Source organism: Fundulus heteroclitus, chromosome 9, assembly GCF_011125445.2.
Source record: "Fundulus heteroclitus isolate FHET01 chromosome 9, MU-UCD_Fhet_4.1, whole genome shotgun sequence".
Taxonomy (NCBI): Eukaryota; Metazoa; Chordata; class Actinopteri; order Cyprinodontiformes; family Fundulidae; genus Fundulus; species Fundulus heteroclitus.
In genome coordinates, this window is record NC_046369.1 from 17,827,160 (window position 1) to 17,854,698 (window position 27,539).

Sequence of the window (27,539 nt, forward strand, 5' to 3'; positions counted from 1 at the left end):
GAGTTATTGGTGTGCTATATTTAATGCAGCATATAAAGTTTGAGAAGGTAAAGAAGTAATAAAGAGTTGAACATCATAAAAAAAAAAAAAACTACAACTGAGTTATTTCATTGCCAAAACAACAGATGTCTGCCTGAAGCAACTTTTTCAACAGAACCTTGTTGTTGAGATGGAAATAATAATAATAATTTTTTTGGTTTTGTTTTTTTGCCACTAGCTAGATAAACATCTCATTATCTAGGGTTTATATTTGTAATGAACCCAAAGCAGAAACACGTTAACACTTTTTAATTATTGTTAATTCATTGTGAGTAATTTTGTTATCACATTCACTCGCATTATCACCTATCATATATTTTCCCATTAATAAGGATCAATGATTTCTGTTTTTGTGTTTTGAAAGTAAAGCGTAGATTAGAAGAGTGTGTTTTCTTTTTCCAAACACTGGAACATAAATTTTGTAATATTACAACATTATATTGAAATATTGCTCTTTCTTCTCAGTCTAAGTAAAATTTATTTTGGACTGCATATTTAAAAATCCGTGGTCTAACCTAGGCTTCAGTTTAATCTAGGAGAGATTTTCACTGATTTATTCAGAACTTTCAAATAACCTTCCTCAGGTTACAGAATAAATGTTGTCTTTATTTAATGTCCCTATGTTCCTGCGGGTTGTGTGTTGCTGTTTCACTGGATCAAACTTGTTCCCCAGCATTCCTCAGACACAGAATATGGAGAAGTAGGATCAACACTTTTATGCTCCCTGTTGGGTTGTCTCTAACTGTTGCTAAGCACTTTTTGCTGTTAGAGAGGATTATCTTCCTGGGGAAGGAAGCAGCCTTCGGGGTTGGAAGAAATGCTCGGTTTAAAACAATATTTTGCAGGATACCACCCAAGTTAAATGAAAATGTTCTGTTACTAGATGATTATCTATGTGACCTGTCATTGCATTTTAGTGGATTATATACAATTGAGACCAGATGGTCACATATACTTCATAAAAAGACACATCTCATATTTTGTTCTATACTTTTTCTGTTTTAGTTTAGCTAGAATTACTAAAATTATTTTGCTTTGATGAATGGCAATTTAATGAGAGACTTTTTTTCTGAATTTTTAGGACTTTCTTCAAATTCAGAAGTTTACATACAATATGATAACTATGCCTTTAAATAATTTTGGAGAAAACAGATGACAACACTCAAGTTAAACAGAGGCACGTGGATTTGTCTAGAGGCAACACCTCAAACAAACTGCTTTCACGTGTAATATAGAAAAATCTAAATCAGTGAGTAAATCAAGATGTGAATTGTAGACCATCATGATTCTGGTTTATCTCCGGGTACAGTTTCTAGATGCCTGAAGATGCCACTTTATCTGTTCAACAAAAAAAGTATAAGCAACAGGGGAATAAATTTCTGGGTTCTTGTCCCAGAGATGATCGTTTTGTTGCAAAATGTGTGTATCAACCCCTGGATAGAAATTAATAGACGTTGTGAAGGCCATGCTAAAGGTGGTAAAAGAGTCCTGCACTGACATAAAAACTTGAAAAATAATCTAATAAAGCAAAATTACAGTTTTAAAATGTTTAGAGGAAATAATACCTTACTTTTGGAAGGCATGTTTTTGTGGCCTGAAACTAAAATCGTTTGGCCATAATACTCATCACTGCATTTGGAGGAAAAAAAAGAGAAGCTTGGTAGCTGGAGATCAGCCATCTTCACTGTTAATAACAGGGGTGGCACCATCAGGTTGTGTGGGTCGTTAGCTAAAGGAGGGACTGGTGCTTTTCACATTTAGAAGCTATCATGAGGGGAAAAAAAACTGTTGTGGAACGATCTAAACAAAAGTCTAAAGATATAAACCAGAAAGCTTGGGAGCAAATTGCCACCTCAAAATGGACATTGATGCTAATTGTAATGCCAAATTATTTTTTAAAAGTAGCTTAAGGACAACAAAGGCAGTGGTTTGGAAAGGCCATCAAAAAGCCCTGACTTTATTCAGCCCTTTCCTACAAGACAGAAAAAATGTGGCAGAGCGGAAAAGTTGGATGCAAGCAAGGCAGCCTATTGAAGTCAGTTACAGTAACTAACCAAAATTCAAGTTGCAAGCTATGGTGAAACAGTCGAGGGAGGAGACCCAAAATGTTGGCCAAAGTTATTAACGCAATTCTATGTATGTAAACTTTTGGATTTTAAGTAAGTACACAAAGAGTATTTTAAGCATTCTCCTTCTTATTATTTTGGGATTTAGCAGATAGAAATAATTTTGGTAGTCCTACCAGACATGAAACCGGAAGTGTTTAGTCTGATTTAAGGTCAGAGAGTAACAAAAAAAAAAGGTTATCTCACTTTATACCGTGTATGGAAACTATGTATATTTCATCAGTTAAAGTTTCTGAGTCTCCTATAGTCAAGATGACTAATTGCTAACACATTTACTAACAGTGTTGTTGTTTGTTTTACTTTTTAAGCTTTGAGATTTTTTTTATGAACATTTTAGTTATTAGGCCAAGATAATGGTGCTTACCACTGGTCCGTTCGGTATACTTTCTTTACAGATTGTCTTTGGGAACCTCTAAAGAAACCAACCAAAAACACAAAAAAAGAAAAGCAGAAATTACTTATAATGTGAGATTTGTAGTAGGTGGAAGTTTTAGTCTTGCATGCAATATTTATGTGATTTGGTCAAATAATTTGTGTGATGTCGTACTTGTCTACTCTTGATGTAAGTATAGATGGTTCCATTAGAAAAAACACTGTATCATAAGTTGCAGCTTTAATAGCATCTATTTGATTGTAAAAATTGTATCAGAGGAATACAAAAAATGTGTGAAAGACATATCTACAGATGGGTGGCAAATGAAAGGAAAAGTCATAAAGCGCGTAATGTGCAAATTCAGTCCCTCAACGCATTGACCAAACAGTTTTAGTTGGCTTAGTGCTAAGAAGAATTAATATGATTTAAATAGTTTGTGTGTTTTTTCATCTGAGTTTTTGTGATTAAAGTAGGCACTCTTGACCTTATTTTTTATTTTTTTTATAACAACCCTGAATTAAGAAAGAAATCATTTAATCAAAAAATGTAGCCAGATGAAGCTTGTAATTATTCTTACACAGCTGTACAGTCCTTTTATCTCCTTGATCTTTTACTCTTATTCTGTTTGCAGTCATAGTATTCAAAATAAAGAAATATAATTAGCATTAACTTCTGATTAGGCATGGTAATTATGTCAGGTAATAGTCTTTAAACACTGTTTCAATGTGGTACAGTATGTACAAATGATAAACACAATTGTTATTGTTGCTTAATGACTTAATACAAATGCAAATCCAACTGACCAATCACATAAACACATTACCGCAATTGAAATCTGTTATCATAAACCATTTGACTTGATGTGCTTCTAATCCTTTTATTTTTTGGCCTATCTGGATGACTTTATTTGCAGTTTACATAGTTTGTTTTGTAGTACACAACCTCTATAAAAACAAGGGCTCTGGAATTATAGTATATACAGGCAAATGATACAGGATTGTTCTGTGAAGCTTGATTAAGAAGTATGCACTGAATGTGCCCATGATTTGCATGACACAGAATGGTATTTCTGTGCCATTTTCCTGTAATGCAGTCTCCATACAATATAGTTTGACTAAATCTTCATTGTGAATAAGCTAGCTTCTTCTTTCTTGACGCCCACCTATATTGCACACCTATAAGCAGAGGGTGCAGATTTTTATGTACATTGTAATGACCCTTTTTAGTTGATATGATTTCCTGATTAAAAAAAAAAAAATAATCCCTTTACCGAAAGCTCTACAGAGTTTCACATTAATTGAATTAGAATGTATGCATTATGGTGTTTTGTAAAAGTATTTGTATCTTTTGAACGTTTTCAAATTGCTTTCATGTTTTAACATTATAGGTGATAGGTGATTGAGGACAAGGTAGCGCAAAATGAAGCAGAAATGGCAAGAGTTAGGAATGCTTTTTGCCTGTCAAAAATTTAGCTGTTATCAGCTCTATCCGTCCTCCCATCAACTTTGGCCAGCTTCTCTGTACCTGCTGAAGAACAGCAGCCCTTCAGCGTGATGCAGCCAACACCATGCACCTTTGATAAGTTATGTTTGGAGTTATGTGCATTGTTAGTTTTTTTTTAACCAGATGTAGGGCTTAGCATCTTAGCCAGAATGTTATTTTTTTGGGCTCATCTGACCTCAGCACTTTCTCCGGTGTTCCCTACATGGTTTGTTGCAAACTGATAACAGGATTTCTTATGGCTTTCTTTCAACAATGGGTTAATTCTTGCCACCCGTGGAGGGCATGACTAATAGCTATCCTTCGACAGATTCTTACCTCTGAGCTGTGTGGATCTCCACAGCCACTTTCAAAGTGTCCTTGGGCTTCTTGGCTGCTTCTCTGGTTAATGCTTTCCTTGCCCAGCATGCTTAGGTGTATGGCCATGTCATGGTATGTCTGCAGTTGTCCCACACGCTTCCCATTTACGGATGATGGATTAAAGTGCTTTCTGAGATGTTTAAGGCTTGGAGTATTTTTTTCTTAATTCAACTTCTTCACAACATTATCCTTGACCTGTCTGCTGAGTTCCTTGGTCTACTGATACTGTTTGTTCCTTAATACTCTCTAACATACCTCGGAGGCATCTGAGGAGTTGAACTAAAATGAAATAGTGCATAGCTAGACTCTAGAAGGATAATGGTTGCAATGGATTTTATCTATTGGTGTTAGAGTGAAGAGGAGAAATGCAAATGCAGATCATACTTTTATTTCGTGAAAAATCTTAAAAGCCATTCATGCATCATTTATCTTTTACTTCCAAATTAAGCCCTAATATTTGTCTATCACACAAAAATACAGCAAGGCACTTTAGCAACACACCTTTAAAATGTTATACACCTCTTTGTCTCCTCATCTCTTTACCAAACTGAGACAACTGATATATCTTGCCATTTTTATATGTGTTTTAAACATTATTGGTTAACTACACAAACTATCTGGTACGTTGCTTCAATCAGTTTTCCCCTTTTTTTTTCGCTTTGATTTGCCACCCATCTTTATGAAAGAAAAACGGAGAGAGAAGAATAACCTGTTGTGGTTTGTGGTGGTGGGTGGATAAAAGGAGCCAAAGTATGGCCCTACTTCAGGTTTGACCTCCCAGCCACTTACTTTCCAAATCTCTTGTAGATTTTAATGGGTTCAAGCCAAAAATATTCTGAATCCAATAAAATTTGCTGTTACCCTATTTCTTCGAGGAAAAAGAGATCATTTAGTTGTGCTCAGACACCTTTGCTGTGTGTTCAACGTTTTGAGGAGCAAAGATCCTCAAAAGCAAAGTTGAATTTGCCATCAAGGACAGTACAAAACTATTGTGTGTAATCTAGCTGTGCTAAAATCCATCCACCACTATAAACCAACTTCACAACTGCTCACTAGCACAACTTTTGATCAGACCTTTTTGTGTGTGATAACCTAACCCCTTTCCTACAACAGGACCTTGATAGCTGTGTGCCATCTTTCTCACAACTTTTCTGCTTCTAATAGGTGTACCCCTCTTTTTCCATGTCTCATAACATGTTGCTGAATATGTAATCATAGCAATGACAGTTAATTCATATTAATCTCTTTTTTTCCCTTGCACCCCTTTCATTCTCTCTTCCAACGCTTAAAATAGAAGTGGAACAAAAAGGTAAATAACAGACATGATCAAAACCCTAGCTCCTTGTTTTGTGGCATCTGGTTGTAAATTACCTATTTTCTCATGGTGGCCTCTACAAACACACTGCAGATGTTTCCTTTCAGAGTCCCCTCTTCTTCCCCCCCTTTCTCCAGCTGTAATGTTAATGGCCAGAGAAGTGCTTTAAGGGAAGTAGTGAGGCTGGCCATAAAAGAAATAGCACACATGCAGCCCAAAAGATGTAAATGGGGGTGTATTGGCTGCGGTCCTTAGGGACATCCTCTTCTCATTCTCCCTGTGTGCTTTTGCTACTCAGCAGAATCTCATATTGCCTGGCTTCCAAACCCCTTCCCATAGCATGCTATGGTAACCGTGTTTCTTGGACCTCTTTTCAAGCTATTGCATTCTACTGTCCCCTTTTTTTCCTCCAAGCTCCCCCCTTCTCACTCTTCCCCCAACATTGCTCTCATCTTGACCACTTGCTTCTCTTTTCTCTGTCTATTCTTAAGCCTCCTATACCTCAAACAACAACCAAAACACCTCAACAAACCCTTATTTGAAGTATCCTAAAATGTAATAACTGTGATATCTGCACTACTTTCTGAAGACAAACCTTTCTGGTCTATACTGTAGAGAAGGGTGGTGTAACTGAGGACAGTCCAAGAACAAACACACACACATACACAGACACACACACGCACACACACACTTTTGCAGACTCGGCTGACTCCTGCTCTATCCTAACTTCTTCCATCAATTGCCAAGTGACTTCTTTTGTTTAGTTTTGTTTAGTTTTGTTCACAGGACATATTATTTTTGTTAGGCTCGGTTGTATTTGGTCCCCCACTACTTTTTGTGTTCTAGTCAGCCAAATATGTTTGAGGCCAACCTTTTATGTTTCGGGCTTCTTAATACAATTAAATTATTTGCTTGATACCTTTTGCATTTCTTTTTCTTTCTATGCACTTGACTAAAATTGTTATACTGCTTGTGCATATTGGCTAAAAAGATATGTCCTTACGTGTGTTAGAAACCATGCAAAAGAAATTGACGCTAGAGAATATGTTGTGATTATATTTTACGGTTTCATATTTCACCTTTTAACCTGTACCTGTTTCTCATTTTACTCTTCTCCCATTGCTAGTTTTTCTTTGTCCTGGGACTCTGAAAGCTGTCGGTGAGCCGTCCTTTCGGTTTGAAGTGGAGCAGCAAGCTGGGGCCTGGTGCAAAGACCCGCTTCAAGCTGGCGACAAAATCTACTTCATGCCTTGGACTCCTTACAGGACAGACACATTAATTGAATATTCATCCCTGGATGACGTCCAAAACGCCCGGCAGACCATCACCTACAAGCTGCCTCACAGAGTGGATGGGACTGGATTTGTGGTCTACGATGGGGCCGTGTTTTTCAACAAGGAGCGCACGCGCAACATTGTGAAGTTTGACCTGCGGACTCGGATCAAAAGCGGCGAAGCGATTATCAATAACGCCAACTACCACGACACGTCGCCCTACAAGTGGGGGGGCAAAACAGACATCGACCTGGCGGTGGATGAGAACGGGCTTTGGGTGATCTACGCCACCGAGCAAAACAATGGCATGATGGTTATCAGCCAATTGAACCCGTACACACTTCGGTTTGAGGCTACCTGGGAAACTGCGTATGATAAGCGCTCAGCCTCCAATGCCTTCATGGTTTGTGGAGTACTGTACGTTGTGCGCTCCACCTATGAAGACAATGAAAGCGAGGTCAGCAAGAGTCTGATAGATTACATTTATAACACCAAACTGAATCGTGGGGAATTTGTTGATATCCACTTTCCCAATCAGTACCAGTACATTGCAGCTGTGGATTATAATCCCAGAGATAACCAGCTCTATGTGTGGGATAACTTTTACGTTCTGAGGTACAACCTGGAGTTTGGCCCACCTGACCCAGCACACGGTAAGAACTAATCTCCCATACACATCTTCAACTGACAGTATGGTTAAAAGTGATTGCTGAGATGTTGGTTTAAATTCCTAACAAGTGCATTTGGTATCCCTTTAGTATTCCTCATATCCTGCATATCAGTTGACTGATTTTTCATTTAGGATCTTAAATGTCCAAGACATGTTCAGAGAAGCTCTGAGTAGGAAGGTTCTCAAATCGTGGGGCTGTGTGAAGAGATAAATAACACCTTCAAGTCAGTTACCTTATCATGGAGGATCAGTATCGAGGGAGTTTAGAGAGGTTTCCCATCCTTGCATTCCCTGAGTACCAGATGCCAAAGCTCCAGGCACCACAACTTAAATGTCCGTTTTTTTGTTTTTTTTTAAAGGAAGCGAGACATGGAGAAGCTTAGCTATATATTCACTTCTGGAAACCTGCATGCCAGGACAGGTGTAAAGTCTGGCCCAGGGCAAGGTTAGATCCCTCCCAAAGTAAGGCTGAAATTCCAACTCTCTGTTGGCCATTAAAAAGAGGAAAAAACATCTCTCGCTCTGAGACAGGAGTGTAAGGATTTAAAGTCTTGCCTAAGAAAGAGATTGTAGACATGTGGGAGAAGGATCAATCATCCAGGGTCACATCAACTGCAGATGTTTTTAATTTAGCTGTCAAGAGCAGAGAAGTAGCTAGCCCAGACCTGTGATAGCCCTTGCACTGAGAATATAATAACAGCAATTATCCTAATCCCCTTCACACCCAGAGTCCTAAGCCCAAGAAATACCCAGCGCAGTCAGTGATGAGCCACAGAGGTCAAGCAACTTTTCCACAGATTATCAGTGAGCTCAATATTTATTAAAATGTTTGCTCGTCCACTTTGGTAGTGATAGGGCTTGGGCTGAGGCTGCTAAATTGGGTTCAGTCAGTGGAACAGCTTCTGCATAGCCAGAAAGAGGCAGGCTTTACTGTGACAAAGAACGAAGTCCAGTATTCAAAGCAGAAGCCATATGCCAGGAACCCACTTTCACAGTTAGAATCGTTTTTATTCCACCTGAAAATGATTGATGTTCCTCCACAGCAAATATGAAAGAACTGAACTCAGTATTAGCATTTTACAAGTAAATTTAAATCATTTGATACGAATAATATTTTGGAAATCTATACCCTTTTGTTTGATCACACTCAAGCTATTGTTTCACGCACTAATGCCAGAAAATTGAAGGTGTGCTTCAAGGTTTCAGAAAGTATTTCTAAAGAAGACAACAGCATTTTTTTTCCCCATAGTTTTAAAATAATTAAATTACAGTGGTGTGAGAAAGTATTTATATCCTTCAATTTTTATTTTTTTTCACATTTTGTCACATGACAGCCACAAACTTCATTATATTATATTGTATTGGTTACAAGCACAGAGTGGCTCATAACAGTGAAGTGGAAAGACCAATTTTTGACCTTGAGTTTGTCTACATGGAAAACTTAGCATCTTCACAGGGAAACAGTGTGATAGTGGCATGCTGCTGCTGGGTTTCTTTTATTCAGCAGGGACAAGGAATCTGAACAGGAATAATTAAAATAGGTGCCTGCTGGAGGCTGCGGAAGCCTTTAGTCTTGGTCAGATGTCCACCTCCCAGTAGGACAGCAACCCTAAATGTGCAGCCAGAATTACAATGGAACAGAGTGGACAGACCAACGATCCAATTGTGAATTTGTGGTAAAACTTAAAAATTGCTGTTCATTGAAAACTCTCCCTCCAATCTGACTGTGCTTGAGCTATCTTGTAAAGAAAATTAGGCAACGATGTCATTCTCTAGATCTTCAAAACTGTTTTCCCAAAAGATTTGCAGCTATAATTGCAGCAAAAGGGTGGTCCTACAAATCATTGACTTAGCGGGTGCTGGATACACATTATATACACACAGAACCTTTCAAATTTTCATTTTATTATCTTGGTAAAATAAAATTGACAAACCTTTGTCCTTCCACTTCACAGTCATGCTGTGGCTGAAATTTGTCTTCATAGTGTGAAAAAAAATTTGAAGATTTTCATGGTGTATTCTTACTTTATTACATGTTTTGGAAGAAATTGATCGTTCATTGGCTGTAAGCTGATCGGAAAGGAGCTAAGCAAGGGTCTTCTTTTTTTAGCCTAGCAAATATGGATTTAGCTCTGCCAAGCAGGCTTTATGCTCAATCGAGCGGTTCGTTTGTTGAATTGACGCAGATCACCAATAGCAGAATCAGATGCTTTAAATTGATTTGTTAGAGTCCGGTTATTTGTCTACATGGTTTGAACACTCAATCAACACAATGTTAGACCTCCCAACCACTGTAATAAGCCCTTATTCTCTTGCTGTGGAGTATGCTTGCAAGCTTTGTAAACTCTACCTGACGTATACGTATACGTGCTCCTTGGGACACACAGATTTTTTTATGTCAACAAGAACTGCTCTCTTTTCTTGACAAATGAGACCTGAGTCTGGCCCTGCTGCTGACTAATGTATGTTGAGCTGAAGTCGATGAGAGTAAGGCAGAATGGTCCGGGATGATCATCAAGTTGTCAATAAACTTGTCCTCCCACATGGCTGATGTTGACACATAAATGATGGCACTTTTTTTCCTTGCTGTCACTGGACGCCCTCTCTTTAATATCTTTATGCTCGTTTGCCTGCCTCACTAGGCGCTGAAACAAGCTATCAGAGTGCACAATTTGTTTGAGCCCTGTGGGGGGAAAAAGAGTGCATAACATGGAAAACAAATTGAAGTGTAAGTTTAATGATCTAAAATGCATTTCAAAACATTTCCGAAACACATCAGATTCATTTGTGATTTTTAACGGATCTTAGGTGTTTGCGTGCGTGGCTGTTTATGTCTGGGATTGTCTGACAAAGAGTGCAGGATGTACATTACTTGAAAATTATGACAGCTGGGATGGTCTCAGGCCAGACTCAAACCTTAGCAAGTCGTGTTATTTTTTTTTAGAAGAGAAGGGAGTGCCGTTAGAGGTGCAAGAATTGTAGTAGATTTATCTTCAAAAAGGAAATTTCAAAGAATGCACAGAGGATAACTCTGGAGTATATTAGGGCAGTTCTTTGAAGAGAAACTGCTGGTATTTGAATTTGCCATGCAGCTCCTACTACACTGCCCCAATATTTCTTAAGTGCACAAACATGTAACCCATTTGATTTGGCTTGCCATTTGGCTTGCAAAACCTCAAAGTGATGTTTAAACCATGTGTGACAGACAGTTGACTTCATGTCACCTCTGATAATTTCGCCTGCCTAGAGACAAGATCATCTCTGGTAGGATTATGGAGGAGTAGATGGGGTCGCATCCAACATGTGGCTCCTCTGGAAGTGGACATTAAATGGGTCAGTAAATCTGATTCTTGGCTTGAAGCAGCAGCTCCATAATCTGCACATTTAACTGCGTTGGTCAGCGCGTTTTCTTCCTGCCATATGGGAACTCATAACAGAAAATAGTCCTACGTTGAACCTTATAAATGACATGATTAAATTCATTTAAATGGGGTATTCCCAAGAAAACTCATTATTTGACCATTTATATAGAAAAGCAATTCATGCTCCAAGTTTTAAAAGCTCCTGTAGAAAAAATGCATGCAAAAGCTCTAACGCTGCCTTAGTGGGACACAATATGAGGCTTGGAAACCTTTTTTTCTATCTGTTGTAGCAACATCAAAACTATACAACAACTCTCTGTGCTGCAATTAAGACCCACGCGAATCTTATTTGGTAAAACATCAATACATTTGCATACTCTTTTGAACCTTGCTACAACTTCAAATGAACACGGGGAAGGGAGGGGGGGGGGGGATTGTAAGAACGAAAATGATCCAATTTGTTAGAAATTACTGGGTACAGTTGACTGCCGTGACTTGCCAATTAGCTTTCACAGCTCTGCGTGTGGTCAAAGAGATGCCCTGCATTTTGAATGTAAGGAAAATGCCTTACAATGCAAAAATGTTCAGCTACTACTAATGTGTGTGACTTGTATGCATAAGCAGTCACCCTAGAGAGCTTACCTCATACAGTCTGATGAATACACAGGTCTCTAATAAGCACTACAATGATGTATTCCTGTCTTCTCTTTTGCTTCTATAGAGGTTAACCTGCATGCAAATATTTGGAGTAGAAACAAGCAAAGTCACAGGGAGAGATGGAGAGTTTTAGGGAAAGGAGCTGTCACTACCTGAAATTGTCCCCAACACAAACATACCTGTAAACAGATTATTTTGACGCAGTTCAACACATTTTACCCCTTATCTAATTTGTACCTCCATTTCATACCTACAAATCACCATTTTGTCCTTTCCCACTTCCATTTCATAAATGTAATCAAACCCTTTCATCCTCAAGTTATTAAACTGTGATATATTGGTGTGGTTTTTGTTGTAGTTAAGTATCTCAGTAAGTATAGAGATACACTTACACAGAAGTAGGCAAATCCCTCTTGTAATTTAATTCTGTTGCATATTATTAGCAATATATTTTGTATTGCACATATTCCCTTGCAGTAGACAGAGTGGAGCACAGAAAATTAGTTTAAGTCATCAATTTTCCAAATGGGTGTGAAACATCCCCCAGGCAGGTATGAATTGATGAAATGTCCCACAAGGGGTGTTTAAAATTGACAGTAAGGAAATAACAGCATTTTCCTATTTTCTTCATAATGAGATTTTAACAAGCTTTTGTTGTGATCCCCAAAAATGAAAATGTGGTTAATTTTACATCTTTTTTAAATATTGCCTTAAATGTTCAACAAATTGTCTTTGAAGAATGATGTACCTTTTTAAGTGATTACAATATATGTCAGTTAATCCACAGCCTTTTTATTTAGCCAAAAGGTCAGATTTACTACTGTAGAGTGTTACATTTTTGGTATTAAAAACAGCGGAAGGGAATGTTGTGCCGAATAATATATTTTTTGCAGAAAGTAGGATGTCTACAAGTTACGCTTCAGTTGGTTTTCAAAGATGGTGTAACTTTGTTGCGTCGCCTTCTTTCACAGCGACCACTTTTTCACATCAAAAAAGTTGTTGAGGGTGAAATGAACAACCAGCTTTTTTCTTAAAAAGCAGCTGGGCATGTAGTGAGAATGCCCTCTACATAGAAGTTTTTTTTTTAAAATTTTAGGTTTTTGTAGTGGTGGGCCTTGGTCTATGTCTTTCGAATTATGCCGAATTTCAAAAAGTAATAACTATTACAACAATGGCCAAAACGGGAAACACTTTGTTTCTAAAATAATTTAGCTGACTTGTACACATAGTCTATAGGGCTTGCCCTACCTATAGATTAATCTGTTGCCAATCGTTTCTTCGAGGAAGTCTTGTCAGCAACAGTCACTCTCTCAAACACACGAGTCCACACACCAAGGGATGATAGCCATTTTTTTTTTTTTAGAATTTGTAAAATCAAATTCAAAGTTTAGTTTTCACAGCCCTTTGATGTGCTCAGGTAAAATGGCAGTGACTTGTTTCTGCGACACAGCCACCGGCCATACGACGCCATAGCCCAGGATGTGTTAAAAGCGGCCAATTTGTCTGTTTGCCTGAGCAACAATCCCTTCTTCTCCCTAAGCCCCCGTCAGCTGCCCAAGTGGACACAGCGGTGTGAAAGGAGAGGTTATCGATGTGGAAAATCACCCTTTTTGTTTTTGTTTGCCTGTCCTCCTGTCTTATTCTTCATGCTATTGTTTCTGTCTCGCTCTCTCTGTGTCTGCTTGCACCTATTATTTCTGTCTCCCATTATCTCACCACTGTAATCAGTTTTCAGTTTCAGTTTACCTTTTCTTCACTAGTAGATAGTTAATTATCTTTCTGCATATGTGTCCCACCCATGATCGACGGTGAGATGTGCCCACTAGCACACCATACAAATTTATTTCTCCTGAATTCAGTGTCAAACCATGGCTAGACTACTCAAACAAAGCCTGGTGGGAGCGATGCACACTAAATGACTGGATTTACGTAAATCCCGAGCTCTGCTTCCTGGGAAACTATAGCTACAAAACAGGACAAAGATGCTCGTCACGCACATGAAGATCAGAGATCACGCTGTATACTTTTGACGTTTAGAATTAGTGTCTCAAGCCCTGGAACAGCTTTTTGTCTTGTGGGGATTTATGAAAAGACATGTATGTATTTGTGATATACTTCCTTTTGGTTTAAAGGCATACATTTTTTTATTGACTCAGCCAAAGTAGAATCACTTCAGCTTCCGTTTGAAGTGTAAGTTCTTCTACTTTGACCTAATCTACTGCCAGAAATACACCAACTTTAATTGACTACCCAAGCCAACAAACCTAAGGCAAATCTATTCAACCATTTTGAATATACTATAATGTTTGACAACATTTTAGCATTACTAATTGATCTGGTGTCTGGCTTGTATAAAATCTTGATGGGCAAAACAAGGCGACAAGTTTGTATTTTACGTGTTTGATTTTGAAACAGAAAAGAGGAGGAATTAAGAATAGTAAAACCCAATTCAATTTATTATTTCTGATGTAATATTGATATCTTCATTAATAAAAATACCTACATTTTGAACACTCTGATCAGTAAAGATAAACAAAATATATCTTCAGCTAAACTCCTTCTCTTTCACATAAACGGGAAAAGTGGATTGCCCCCTCACCCCCCAAAATATGGCCGCTGTGTTCTACAAGGCCAAGCAGATGAACAACAATATCAAGCACATCATAGCAGACCTCAAACTTACCAACGTTTTAAGCTTGGCAAAAAGTGTAAGATCTACATACATACATGGTGTACTTGTGGATATACTGCAAAATGCCACAATTGGAACAACTCTACGGGCTTTATTTATAGGCCATTGCTGAATAATGATTGGCTGAGGAAACCCAGGTAACAATCGGCAAGTTGAGCCACAGCAGCCAATTAGCTGACAGGGAGGAGTAGTTGCACATTGTTGGCAAAACACATTACCGTGCTGAATGTTGCCCTATTGGACAAAGTTTTCTACAAGTCTGAATTTCTGCTCAACTTGGTGACATGCAGGTATGTTTTTCTTGGCTCGTTTTCTCCACATTCCTTCATCGATCTTTAACATCTGCAGACAAAACTTTCCCACAAATGAAAAGCCAATGTTTTTAAAGTAATCAAGCATTCTGATACATATATGCAGTTACCACAACCCTCCAACTGAAAGCAAAAACACAGCAGACATTAAGATGCTTTTTAAAACTTGCCAGGTGATGCCCTAAAGACTTAATTATTGTAAGAAATCAGAGGACTCAACTTTGTTATTACCAGGACTGCCAGAGTGCAGTTATTCTTTTTGTTCTCTCTCTATCAAATATATAAAAAAATAAACCAACTCTAGCCTTTTACAGATATAGGTCACACCATTTCAGCTAGTGGCTGGTATCCCTTTTTGTGCTAACATCTAAAATGGGGTACTACAAGTTTAGTGCAAGGATAGCATCACTTCTTTGTGGTTAAAAAAAAAAGTAGTCAGCATGAGTTTCAAATGTAATTCAAACTATTTTTGAAAAACATTTCTTAACAACCAATGCAAAAGTAAAGTTTGGTTAGTATTTTTTTTAATCTACATTTTTATCTTTATGGAAATTTTAATTTTTTTTAGGAAGTATGGATACGTAAATGGTTCTCTACACTTGTCTAGACTTGGAAAACACTAGGAGCAAATTCATGCTTTTCGAAAATTTCAAGAATGTGAAGGAACCCTGTAAGCTTGTACACTGGGAAGTTTGTTTTTTGAGATGCTACAGATCTCACGATCTGTTCATCTTGACTTACAATTAGCTTTTTTTATTCTCAGTTATACTTATTTTTGATTCAGTCAAAACTGTGCAGGTCAGATTCTGCGTTACAAAAGATTTGTGACATTACCAGGAGCTATAAGAAGAATCTACATGTGGTTAATTAAAGGCTGATGCCATATTATAGTAACTATTCAGTGTGCTGTTCAGCTTGAGCTGGTTACCAGCATCAGGGTATACCAAGCTTTTGAATAGTTACTGTTTTAAATTACCATATTAAATAAACTTTTCAAAGATCCTCTCACTTAGTGAGATGTACCTGTAAATTTAGGGCTATGAATTCAAATACAATTGAATGAAAATAATGTCAATATGCATCTAAATAACAAAAAGAAAAGAAAAGATACATTCAATACAGCCAATATTGAAGAAGCAGTTAATAAACTAATGAATTAATTTACACATTTAAGATGTAACAACATGTAATTTAAACCTACTACGCAATATGAGGACATATCTAAGATATTAAAAGTCTAAAGAAGCAATTCACTTTAGAATTCCACATTTATTTTTTTGCTAACTTTGATTTTCTTTCCCAGTATAATATATATTTTTAAAACATTTAGTCAAGAATAAAAAAAAATAGTTTTGGTGATCCTTGTTTAAGGTTTTGTGTTTTGAGTGGCCTTTAGTCATGATTAGCTGGACAGGAAGAAGGGCAGAGGAAGAAAGGGGAGACGTACAGTAAATATCCCAGAGCCAGGAATCAGCTAGCTGCATCTAGGACTGCAGCCTCCATATCTGCTTCGACTGCTCTACCCCGGAGCCTCTTGGCACCCAAATAAGTCAGCTTTTAATAACAATGAGGTACATCTGTGAGTTTCCCACCCACAAAAGCAGCATAAAAATTAAGATAGCTTTCAATTTCACTGGCTTAATTTTAACCAGCGTATACTGTTGGTTTAAAGTCTTTTTAATCAAAGGCAAGAGGAAGCGCTTCACTGACACTGTTTCTTGTGTCTGCATGGAGCATAAAGTAAAGGAGAGATGCCCCTCCTCAACATTCTACTGCACACTGCTGGCCAGCTGGCCCAAAGGAGGCTACTGAGCTTTCTCATACATAAAAAAATGGGGTCACTGGATTAGTGCCACCTATAACTCTTATTAGGTTAACATTATTTTAAAACTAGTTAGCAAGTTGTATCTAATAAAAGCATTTAGATCATATTTTACAGCATTGTTTTAAATATTTATGTAAACATGGCAATATAGTATTTTCTCCCCCCATGTTATCAGAGTTGGATTCTCATACGTGCAACTGAAGGCTTTCCATTACTTAACCCCAGTCCATGACCTGTTTTCGCTGAAATATAATCGTTGCTGCCTCTCTGGCGTAAAACATTATGGTCAGTTGTTAGTGCCAGACAAGAAAGGCCATTTCACACTGTTCCCCTGAACACACCTGAAACATGATGTTTTATCAAAAGCCCAAGCTGCTTGTAAACTCTTCCGTGAAATGTGTCACCTGCTGAAGGTAAACTGCTGTACAGAGTGCTGTTAAATGATACCGACTGACAACATACAAGTATTCAAGCAACAGCAAACCATGGGTTTATGATTTAAAACGTCATAAAGGTTTTTAGTTTTTTTTACATAAAAACGGAGAGAGTTAGAGAGAGAGAGAGAGAGAAAGAGGTGGTGATTATGGTTACGCTGAGCCCTAGAGCCAAGGGGATCCACAGTCTCTTGTTTGATTACAGTCAGACTGTGAAACAAGGCGTATTAAAAGAATTATTACTCAGACATCACAATAGTCCCCCATCACTGCCTGACACATGCCTTTGAGGAGATTTATTTCACACTGTCTGATTATTGTGTCTCTGGGACTTTGTGTTCCTCTAATCTGTGCATATGTGGATTTGTGTGTGTTTTTTTATGCTCTACACAGCTATGCTGTTGTCTGCACATATGTTTATGCATTTTGCAGCCCCTCAGCTGTATCCCTGAGTCTGAATTCTCCTCTATACGTCTTTGCCTGAGTGACCACCCTCGATCGTTCACTGCATTACATTTTTAGTCTGCTTGGCACACTTTGAGTGGGCTCGTCCACTTTCACACTTGAAATTTGAGGCACGTACTGTTACAGAAAGCTGGAAGAAGATACAAAAAAAAACACAGTCTGGCAGCTGCTGTCTCTGTTTCCTTCACTTTGGAGTTATGTTGTCGGTTGAGCTGTATATGAATGTGTACATTTTTGCGGTTGCGTTGGTATAAGTGGAGTGCACTTCCTTGCCTCTGTCCATATGAATTGATGCATTGGCAGTGTCAGAGAGCAGAATGTTGGAGGCAGCAGTAAATAAGATAATCCATCTATTAGGTTTTGTTTCCTAAGATATGGATGTGTACTGAACACACTTCACAAGGACACGGCTCCTGGGAAATTACGTGAATTTTTTCTCAGCTTTCTTCATATTTACTGCTGATGTACCAGCAATCACACGCCTTGTTTCCTTTCACAGCTACACATGCAACACAGAGTGAAAGACGTGTAATCCAATTTCCTTTGTGTGTGTTTTTCTTATTATTGGTAGATATCAAATGCATCACAAACTTGATATAACTCATTACACTATTTCATAGTCAATAACAGCTCTATTTCCATATGAACGTAGATGCATCCAGGCTGCGTCCACAGGAGATGATTTGAAACAGAGATGTTGGCGGAGAGTTATTTACACTTTTTTTTTTTTTTTGAATGATCAAGACCTTATTTCTCTTCATATATCCTTTTTGTGAGAGGAATTAAAAAGCACTTTTTACTCATTCATTTTAAAGATGCACAACATTTCGCCTTAATTCTTACTTCACATTATATAACTGTACTATAAAAGTAGCATTCAAAATGCTTTTTCAACCCTTACTGCTATAAGTGCCTATTAATTAATTGGGAGCAGATGTGTGCTTGGGATTGTGGTAAATAGTTTTTAGTAAGATTCTAAATAAAGAAAATAATCAATATTGAGCTTTTAGGTCATTCAGGATCATATATTAGTGGCTAGCATCGTTAGTGCAGCTAGCATTATGAAAACAGCATTTTCCAGATATATTTTGCACAGACTTTAAATCAATTATTTTACTTAATCACTCAAAAAAATGAATCCAAGCAATGTGGCTGTACTTTGCTCAGGCTTCGTGTAATCTGCTGTGAGTCTTGTTCTCTCTCTTAGTCAGAATGAACTGCTGATGTTTATCTACGTGTAGGAAGTACAGTTTCCTTTTAAACACTTTCTTGCATCTCCCTGCTTTCTCATACTCCATTCTAAACACCCAACTTATATTGAAAATAGCTAGATTTGGGTGTTAGTCAGTCAGAAATACCATCCGCATGGAAAAGTGTTGTTGTCAACATTTGTGCTGATGTTTGTTGCATTCCATGTTTGGAGAAAAAAAAACAACATTGGATGACCGAGTTACCGAGTGGTTGATGTAACTAAAAATCATCTGATTATGGTCAATAGCTATTTCTCAGTACATGTTTGAATTTTAGAACCTCTTGTTGTCCTTCCTAAGATATTTTAGTCCTTCCCCATTAGGATTTCACTTTTCTAAAGGGTCCGTATAATTATATTCACAAGTTTTTTTACTTTAGCACAAAGCAAATTTCCCACAGAGATATAAACAAGGAGAAAGATACTTACTCAGTATCACTATGACTTTATTGTGCAAGAGCACAGAGAATAAGAAAGACCAGAAAGAAGATGGAAAGTTTCTTTTAACTTTTTCTTCTTATGTGTGTTCCCATACGATTTCCTCCTCTGTCAGAAGATAAGCAGCACCTGATAATGTGCCTGAAACATTACCCTGATGAACAACCATCCAGAGTCAGTAAAGCCATTACACGTAATATAACAGACACACATGATGTCGTTTTCCATTTGTCACCCTGACATGAGTACTCAATCCTGGTAAAGTCTCATCTAGGCCCCATGTAAGCATGGGGATTGTGTGTGTGTGTGTCAGAGAGAGTGTGTCTCTCTCTTACTGTACATGTATGCATATGCTCAGACAACACTCGACAAGCCACATTTTTGTCTTTGATCCCGTCTCATTTTCTGTCATCGATCCCAGACCTGTAACCCCAGCGGTAATAATAGAACCACCAAGAAGTGCAATAGTGTGTGGGCATCGAATCACAGAAGGAGGTTATGAATAAGCCTGTCCTGACTATTGGCTGTGCTTTGGAGAATATCAGTCTATGCACTCACACTCCGTGACAGCTAATTGAAGCTTCCCCTTGGGCTGAGCTCAGCGGAGATATAACAATCAAGAATCCTGTCCTGGTTTCTGCTGCATATAGTCCAAACAGTGAAACTCCCTTCGTTTGTTGTTATCAAAAGAATATTGTACAGGGAATGCACCCGGCAGTGTCAGACGTCTGCAGCTGCAGTAGAAGACAAGATGTTATGAATCAGACGATAAGTCCTCTGCAGCATTGCTTACAGATCAATACCAATCCTCCACTGTATCTACTTATAAACATATCCACTTGGACAGCTCTGTGAGTGGAGTGACCAGTTTTAATACTTTACGTTCTTCCCTCCTGCTTTCACTGGATTAAACCGAACCAAACTATAGCATAAAGGTAATAAGATTATTGTGTCGTTGGCAGAAATGCGAGCTAACACACCACACACGCAATAAAAACATTGGTTAGAGAGGCTTGCTTTGTTCATTCGCAAATCTCAATGGGAAGTATAGCCTACATTCGCATTGGCCCTTTTTTCACACAGGAAAGAGGATTATGTTGCATCATAAACATGACATGAAACCCCCACCAACAGGATTATAGTAGTCCTTTCATCTAATGTGTCCGCCTCATATTATTCCTCATTAATGAGGCTCTTTACAGCACAGCCGTTTTCAGCTGTAGCATGGACATATACAAGACTTTTTTTTTTTTTTGCAATTAAGCAACATTTCATTTGCATATTTATTGATATGAGCCCGTATGTGTCTCATACCACTTTTTATTTAAAAAAGCAAAGCAAACATTTTCCTGCAAGGCTAAGATAACATAACCTAATGAAATATTAGTTAAGATATTGTTAGTATTTTGTTATTGTTATTTAAATTTATAGACTTGAGCTACAGTATAAACAACCTCTAAATTTCACTAGTTTTCATGTCCATTTATACATATGATATATGTATAGATATATATACATATTTTTGCGATCAATTCTTGGGGCTAAAAGGTCCAGGATGAATATCTTGACACCCTTTTCTCCAGGTTCACTCTCTATCTCATTCTCAGGGACCTCAAGTTGTTGCCAGGTTACAAGTAATATATTGAGATTATTTACTTTACAGTACGTTCCTGTGTGTCTTGAAAACCTCCAAAGGTAGGGGCCCAGTTAGGAAACCTGATCAGACGTCCATACCACCTCAACTCACTGCTTTCTATAAGGCACAATTTAAAGCTTGGTCTGGTCACCCTACATTGAAAACTAATTTCAACCCCTTATGTCTGGTATTTAATTCCTTCAGTCGCTATCAATGACTGCAAACCAACATGGAGATTTGGAAAGTAGACAAACTGGTAAATCAGGAGCTTTGTTTTTTTTTGGCTCAATTCTATCTATACCACACAGGCAACATATCAGGATCTGTACCATCGGTCGTGAAGAAAACCCCCAAAATATTTCAACTGGTGCACTTTAGGCAAATATTAATCTCTGAACACATTTTCACGTGTGCATTCTTGTTCTGCCGCATATTATACTTTTTTGGCCTTTCAATAACAAGCTACTATTAGCTGATTAATTAGTCAGGCAAGCTGTTGCATGCTTGCCAGGTGTAGTGTTAAGACAGCATTAACTTAATAAGAATGATACTCGACACCTTTACTTTAGTTTTTTTTTCTCGTGCCACAAATTCTGTATCTCCAAACAGCATAATGTGTCTTCATTGTGTTAGAGTGTAAAGTAGAAAAAATGTAGCAGCCTTCTTTCCGCTAGCTGATTAGCAGTGCTAAGCAGCAGGTGGGGGAGGGGGGCAGTTTGCTATTCTTACTCCTTGCTTACAAAAAATGCATTGAATTGTAGGAACAGTATGACAGAAAACTCTTTAAAATTGTGGTACACAATGATACCGGTAAGGTATTTATTCAGATTTTTATTTAAAAAGGTACAAACTTATTTAGCTATATATATTTTTATTGCAAAGGTTATGCATTCCAGACATTTTCTGGCCATGTATGCCTACAGTCCTCTACAAACCTTATCCAAAGGTAATCGGATTGCCTTAGGGGGATTTTAATGTTAAGATTCAGGATTTCTAATAACACAGTTTAGCTCCATTTTAACTCATCCAAACAATAATTATCTCTTCAGTTTCAAGGCTAATAGCACTTAGAAATGAATAACACAAAAAAACTCAAAACTTCAAAGGCAGTTTTTGTATATGTTGCGAACAGACAAATAAAACCAGATATCCCCTCACGCCACAACAAGCAGCCTTGTTGAATGAGGGTATAGACAAGACACAGTTGTTAGCTGACATGCTGCAGGAATGCCTGTCTGATTTATTGGCTGTAGCTGTGAGCTCTTAAATCTTAGATCTTAAATCATGCCGGCTAACAGCGATTCATTTTCATTTTATTTCTGTCAGGGTTCTAAATCCAAACACCCCTGCGACCCATGGAGTCTGAGATCTTATCTTTCATACTTCGTAAAACGTGACCCCTTTAAAGGGCCTCACAGATTCTTGGAGATCTCCTGGAGGTTTTCCAAACAAGTTCAACCCAGATGTTTTAATGGAAACAATATTCACTTGCTCTGCTGCCACAATACAAAGATCACATAACTACGTACATTTAGAAAAAAAAACATTACAAAAGTTAGATTTCATTTGGATTGCTGTTGCTTTGACTGTTGCCAGTCACAAAAAATGAAGAGTTAGAGCACAGAAGGGGTTTAGGTGTGCTGCAGAAACAAGCATTTCTTCCAGCTAGCTGAATGCTGGTGCCAGAAGGACGCTAAGGACAGATTGTCTCTCGGTTACTGTGACAGGCTTTATGGTTGAGCATTTCACTGTGTTGAGTAAAAGGATGCAGGTAGGGGAGGAATGACAAAAAGACATGGAGCTGAGGTGAAGTCAGCCAGCCAAATCTTCCTTCAGCTCTCAGTCAAAACCGCCATTCATCTGTGCACAAGTTCACGTCCTCCCGCTTGTGTTTATCTGTGTATGTTTGTGTGGTTCTCGAGCCCACAACAGGAGGGAGCCCACAGAGTCATCTCCTCTGGTCAATAGAGCCTAATTCGCCACAGGTAGCCGAGAGCCTCAAAGCCGACTTCCCTTCAGCTCAACTGTGCTGAAGCCTTTCATCCACACCGTGGGGCCTATGGTGATGGTAGCAGGGGTGGGGGTGTGTGCATTGGTGGGAGATTGGGGGGTTGCTATCAGCGAGACCCATTATCCAATGGAGGAAACAGATATGGAAGTGTTGTCGCCTGGGGTCCGGTTGCCTCTCCCGCAATCCACCCGAAGACAGAAACTGTCCGTTCCTTAGTGAGCGAGGCTGCATTGTTTCAAAAAAAAAAAAATTTCTGCCATTATCCTCTGCCGCTGTGTGCCTCTATTTTTTATTTATTTTCCCACCAACCCCTTTCATTTACCCTCGTCCTAGATCCGCCTGTGAATCCCAGCTGTCTTTCTCTTACTGTGGCTCTCTCTCTCATCCGTGTTTTCACCGCTGCTGCGAGGAACTACTGAGAACGACTGTGTTCAACTCAAGCAGTGTAACAGCACCTCTTCACTTTCTCTGCATGCTCTACAGGCAGCCTAATGGAGGAAATCAAAGTGCTCAAACACGATTAGATTCAGTATGCACACCGCATTCCAGTCAGACCTCCTTTGATTGATGGAGCTTATCCCTTTTATATTCACCCAACAAATATCTTTGACAGGGGAATATGGTTTTGTTTAGCATTTGTTGATGTGGAGTGGAACATATCAGGAAGGTATCAACATTTTATCTATAAAACTTCCTCATATTTGACTTCTATAAAATGTAAATACAGACTTACTCACTCTGCTCCAGTGAATCTCATAAAATACGTCCTCTTAGTTTTCCTTAGTGGCTGATGTTATGAGTGCACTATTTCCTTTTTTTCCCCTAGACTAAGACATATTGGTTTTGCCCCAGGCATTGCATGAGTTACGACGTAGCCACTGTAGCAGAGTATGAGTGCTTGGGAGGAATAACTTTAAAATGAATGTTCTGGCACTGTGGCTATACATACAGGTTGGTACTGCTCCAATGAAATTTAATTAGCCGTGCCACAAACTCTTCCAGGCAAGAATGATTGCCAAAAGGATGTTACTCTAATTACCGCCTTGTTCTCCTCAGACTTACCAACTCAAATAACCAGTAATCAAAAAGTACAAAAGGTAATACAGTGGTATGTAAGCCTTACATAAAAGGGATACAGTGCCTTGTAAATGTATTTATACAGCTCAAACATTTCTGCATCTCAAAGAGTAACAATTATTAGTTTCAGTCTTTTTAATTTTACAGGCCAATACAGAGTTATACACTGCTGTGATGTAAAAAGAAAATGGTTATATGCCAATATAAATCTGAAAAGTGTGGCATGCATTTGAATTCACTCCTCCTTACTCTGATAAATCAAGTAAAATCCATTGCGTCTAATGACCTTTCATATTTAATAAATAGTATTACACCACCTTTGTGAAATTCAGCGGTTTTATGAAACACTCAGAGGTGTGTTAGAGAAACAAACAGGAATGTGAAGACCCACCAGACAAGTCAGGAATGAAACTATGGAGAACTTTAAATATCCCAAGCTTTGAACAACTTAGAGAGGACTGTTCAATCTGTTGTCCAAAATTAAGGGTATGTCAAAACTGCAAACCTACCAAGACATTGCCATCCATAGAGAATGACGAGCATTACCCGGAAAAGCAACTAAGACATTCATATTAACTATGTGGAATCCGCAGACATGCACAGCCAATGTGCAATAATATCTTAAAAGATAAGTATTAATGCACATCTCAAACCTGGTTTTGTATAAAAGAGTGGCAGAAGGAAGGCAGGTAGTAAAAAAAAAAGGGTTTTCTGTTTGCAATTTGCTACAAGCCATGTAAAAAACATGACAAATGAGGTGAGATGAGAAAAATGCCAAAATTTTTCAACATTGCACAAATATATCAAAAATACCAGTCCATCCCAACTGTAATACATGGTGCTGATATCATTATGCTGTGGGGATATCGTCTTCAGCAGGGAGAGGGAAGCTGGTCAGAGGTGATGGGGATAAATAAAGGCAATCCTAGAAGAAAACCTGTTAGTGAGTGTAAAAATAATTGAGACTGGGATGAAGGCTCGCCTTCCAGCAAGAAATTAACAGTAAACATACAAGCAGAGCTACAATGGAATAGTGAGCTTGAGCTATTTTGCAAACAAGAAGGGACAATAATTTCAGTCTCTAGGTGTACAAAGCTGGTAGACCCATACTGTGCCTAAAAAAAAAAAAAAAAAAAAAAAAAAAAAAAAACTTGCTGCTGTAACTGCAGCTAAAAGTGGTTCTACAAAGTTCTGACTGAAGGGAGGGGAAAACATTCAGGACAAACTTTTCAGATTTTTTTTTTTTTTTTTTTAAATGAAACACGAAAACAATTTATTAGTGTCTTTTTTTCACAATGATGCATTGCAGTGTGTTGGCGTATGAGAGAAAGTCTTAATAAAGTATATGTTGATAGTGGCTGTTTTGTTTGAAAATGATTATATATTTTCATCTTATGACATCAAAGGGACAGAGCTAGGGCTGCACTATATCAGAAATTGTTGCGATGACAATGATAATGGTAGTAATGGCAATGTTGATATCATTCGAAATGTATGCCTATTTTTTTTCCAACTCTTTCTCACCTGGGCTTCCATCACTCTCTGACATTTAGCATTTTGGGCATGTCATTGTTTTTTTCGATGTGAGCATCTGCTGCCATGAGACTCTGTCCAACAGGGTAAATATTACATTTGCATGAAAAATACAAGTTCATAACATTTGGAATATATTAGTCAACAGTCGTTGCTCTCAAAACAGTCCTTTGCGATTTGATTATTACACACCCAGACATTGCGACGATGATGTATTTGTGACATATTTTTGCAGCCCTAGACAGAGCGGTGGCTAAAAAATTTAAGCTTTTCCAACGTTGCTTAAAAAATTGTGTACAATATAAATGTGAGTGGGCCCACAAAACACGTGGGCCTTACCAACAGGTAGACCCCCGGGTTGGTTGTTATATTTATGCACTGTTTCTTTGTATTGCCACAAAATGTATAAACGTGTCTCCGCTGAAAGCACAGTTCATAAATCAAAAGAACGATCATGATTTCTCCGCTGAGCTGCACACGACAACCAGATCATAATTCTCCCCCCCCCCCTGTCTACACAGCTCCCCCTCTGTCGGAAGTCACTACGGCCACGCAGCCTCTGAGAACTACGACCGTCACTACAACAACCACAGCGCACTGGGGCGCGGTCAACACTACCACAACAGTGCTTAAAGGAGGCAGCAGGCGAGCGCCCAGGCCTCCGCCTGTAATCCCACAGACAACTTCTCCTCCGCCTCTGGAGTCCTTCCCCTTACCTGAGCGTTTCTGCAAGGCCACTGAGAAAAGAGACATAATGTGGCCTCAGACCCAGAGGGGCATGCTCGTGGAGCGACCTTGTCCCAAGGGAACACGAGGTAAACAGGGTTTTGTCTCACCACGGGGATGTGGGCGCGCTGTGTACGATGAACCTTAAGCATCTCAAGAGAACATCCCTGAGTTTATCAGATGGGCAACACTCCTGCATACCAGTGTATTTTTATTTACAAAGAACACTGGTACCGAGCTAAGTGACAACAATTTGCTACCGAGTCAGGCTGTTAGCTTTTCAATTCCAGCTCTAAATTTGATTAAGTAATGTGAAAATGACTGTGCTGGAGAGAAAGCAGTCTCACATGTTTCCCTCCGAGCTTACATGGAGACCTGCATTCCACCGTTGATTGTGTGTGAAATCGTGCTCTGACTTCATCAGACACGGGACTGATTAGAAGACAGGAAACAATTGCCACTTTGAAGCAGGGGCATGCTGAATGTGTAGTAAATATTTTCAGAAAACAATCTGCCCCCCAAAATAAAACTGGTGATTGGTGTTCGGAGTGTGAGTAGCTCAGCAATTCCACTGTAAATTGCCCAAAAATACGTTTGAACGGACAAAACAAACAACAATTAAAAAAAAAAAACTGTCTGGGTTGGTATTTTATTTTATATGCACGCTGTTTGGCTTTTTATGAGTTAAATAAACCTCACATTTGCATTACTGTCTTACTTGTTTATAGTTTCTTCCTTTGATCTGTGTTTCTCTTCTTTTTTGTCTTTTGGAGGATTTCTTGGAAGAAGAAAAAAACACTGTTTTGAGTTGATTCAACCTGACTACTCTTTCCTTGTTTTTCCTTTCAGGCACGGCATCTTATTTATGTCTCCTTTCCACTGGGGACTGGCACCCAAAGGGCCCTGATCTTAGCAACTGTACCTCCCACTGGGTCAACCAGCTGGCCCAGAAGGTTTGTTTGAGCAACCCTCACTGTTCTTTTTATATGTGGAGTGTGTTGCTCAAAACACAATAATACAATAATGAAAATGTGCATCTGAATGAGTTTTGACTGTGTTGAGAAGATCACAGCAAATCAGGATCACAAATACTTGAAAAACAGCGTGAGAGATATTTTACAGATAACAGATGTGTCTTTATCTTTATGTCAATCAAAATTACTTCAAAAACAGCATACAGTGCTTTGCAGAGGTATTCATATCTGTTTTGCCTTTTTGACATTTTTGTTGTGCTAAAAAAACAAAACTTTTATGTATTTTATTAGGATTGTATATAAGAGACCAGCATGAAGTGGTCTAAAATTGCAAATTGGAAGAAAGGTTTATAAGATTTTTAAGCTTTTTACAGATACAAATCTGAAAAGCGTAAAACATTTTTCCACGAAGGCCAAATCCAACGGCCCCCGGACTGATTTTGTGCCGCCCCTGCCAGCTTTTTGAGAATGATACCCATTTGATCCACTAGC

At 38.5% G+C, this 27,539-nt stretch overlaps 1 protein-coding gene across 45 annotated transcripts in view; it reads left to right on the forward strand.

The window, feature by feature from the left end:
- Window positions 1-27,539, forward strand: part of adgrl2a (adhesion G protein-coupled receptor L2a) — a 141,476-nt gene that overhangs the window by 76,033 nt on the left and 37,904 nt on the right. For 38 of the 45 annotated variants that reach the window (XM_036141134.1, XM_036141135.1, XM_036141151.1 and 35 more), the window contains 4 exons: window positions 5,693-5,707; window positions 6,840-7,640; window positions 25,869-26,162; window positions 26,923-27,026. In XM_036141134.1, coding sequence (XP_035997027.1) covers window positions 5,693-5,707; window positions 6,840-7,640; window positions 25,869-26,162; window positions 26,923-27,026 — 1,214 coding nt within the window. The remainder of the gene's footprint in view (window positions 1-5,692; window positions 5,708-6,839; window positions 7,641-25,868; window positions 26,163-26,922; window positions 27,027-27,539) is intronic. The other 7 variants (XM_036141114.1, XM_036141148.1, XM_036141143.1 and 4 more) reach the window with 1 other exon arrangement.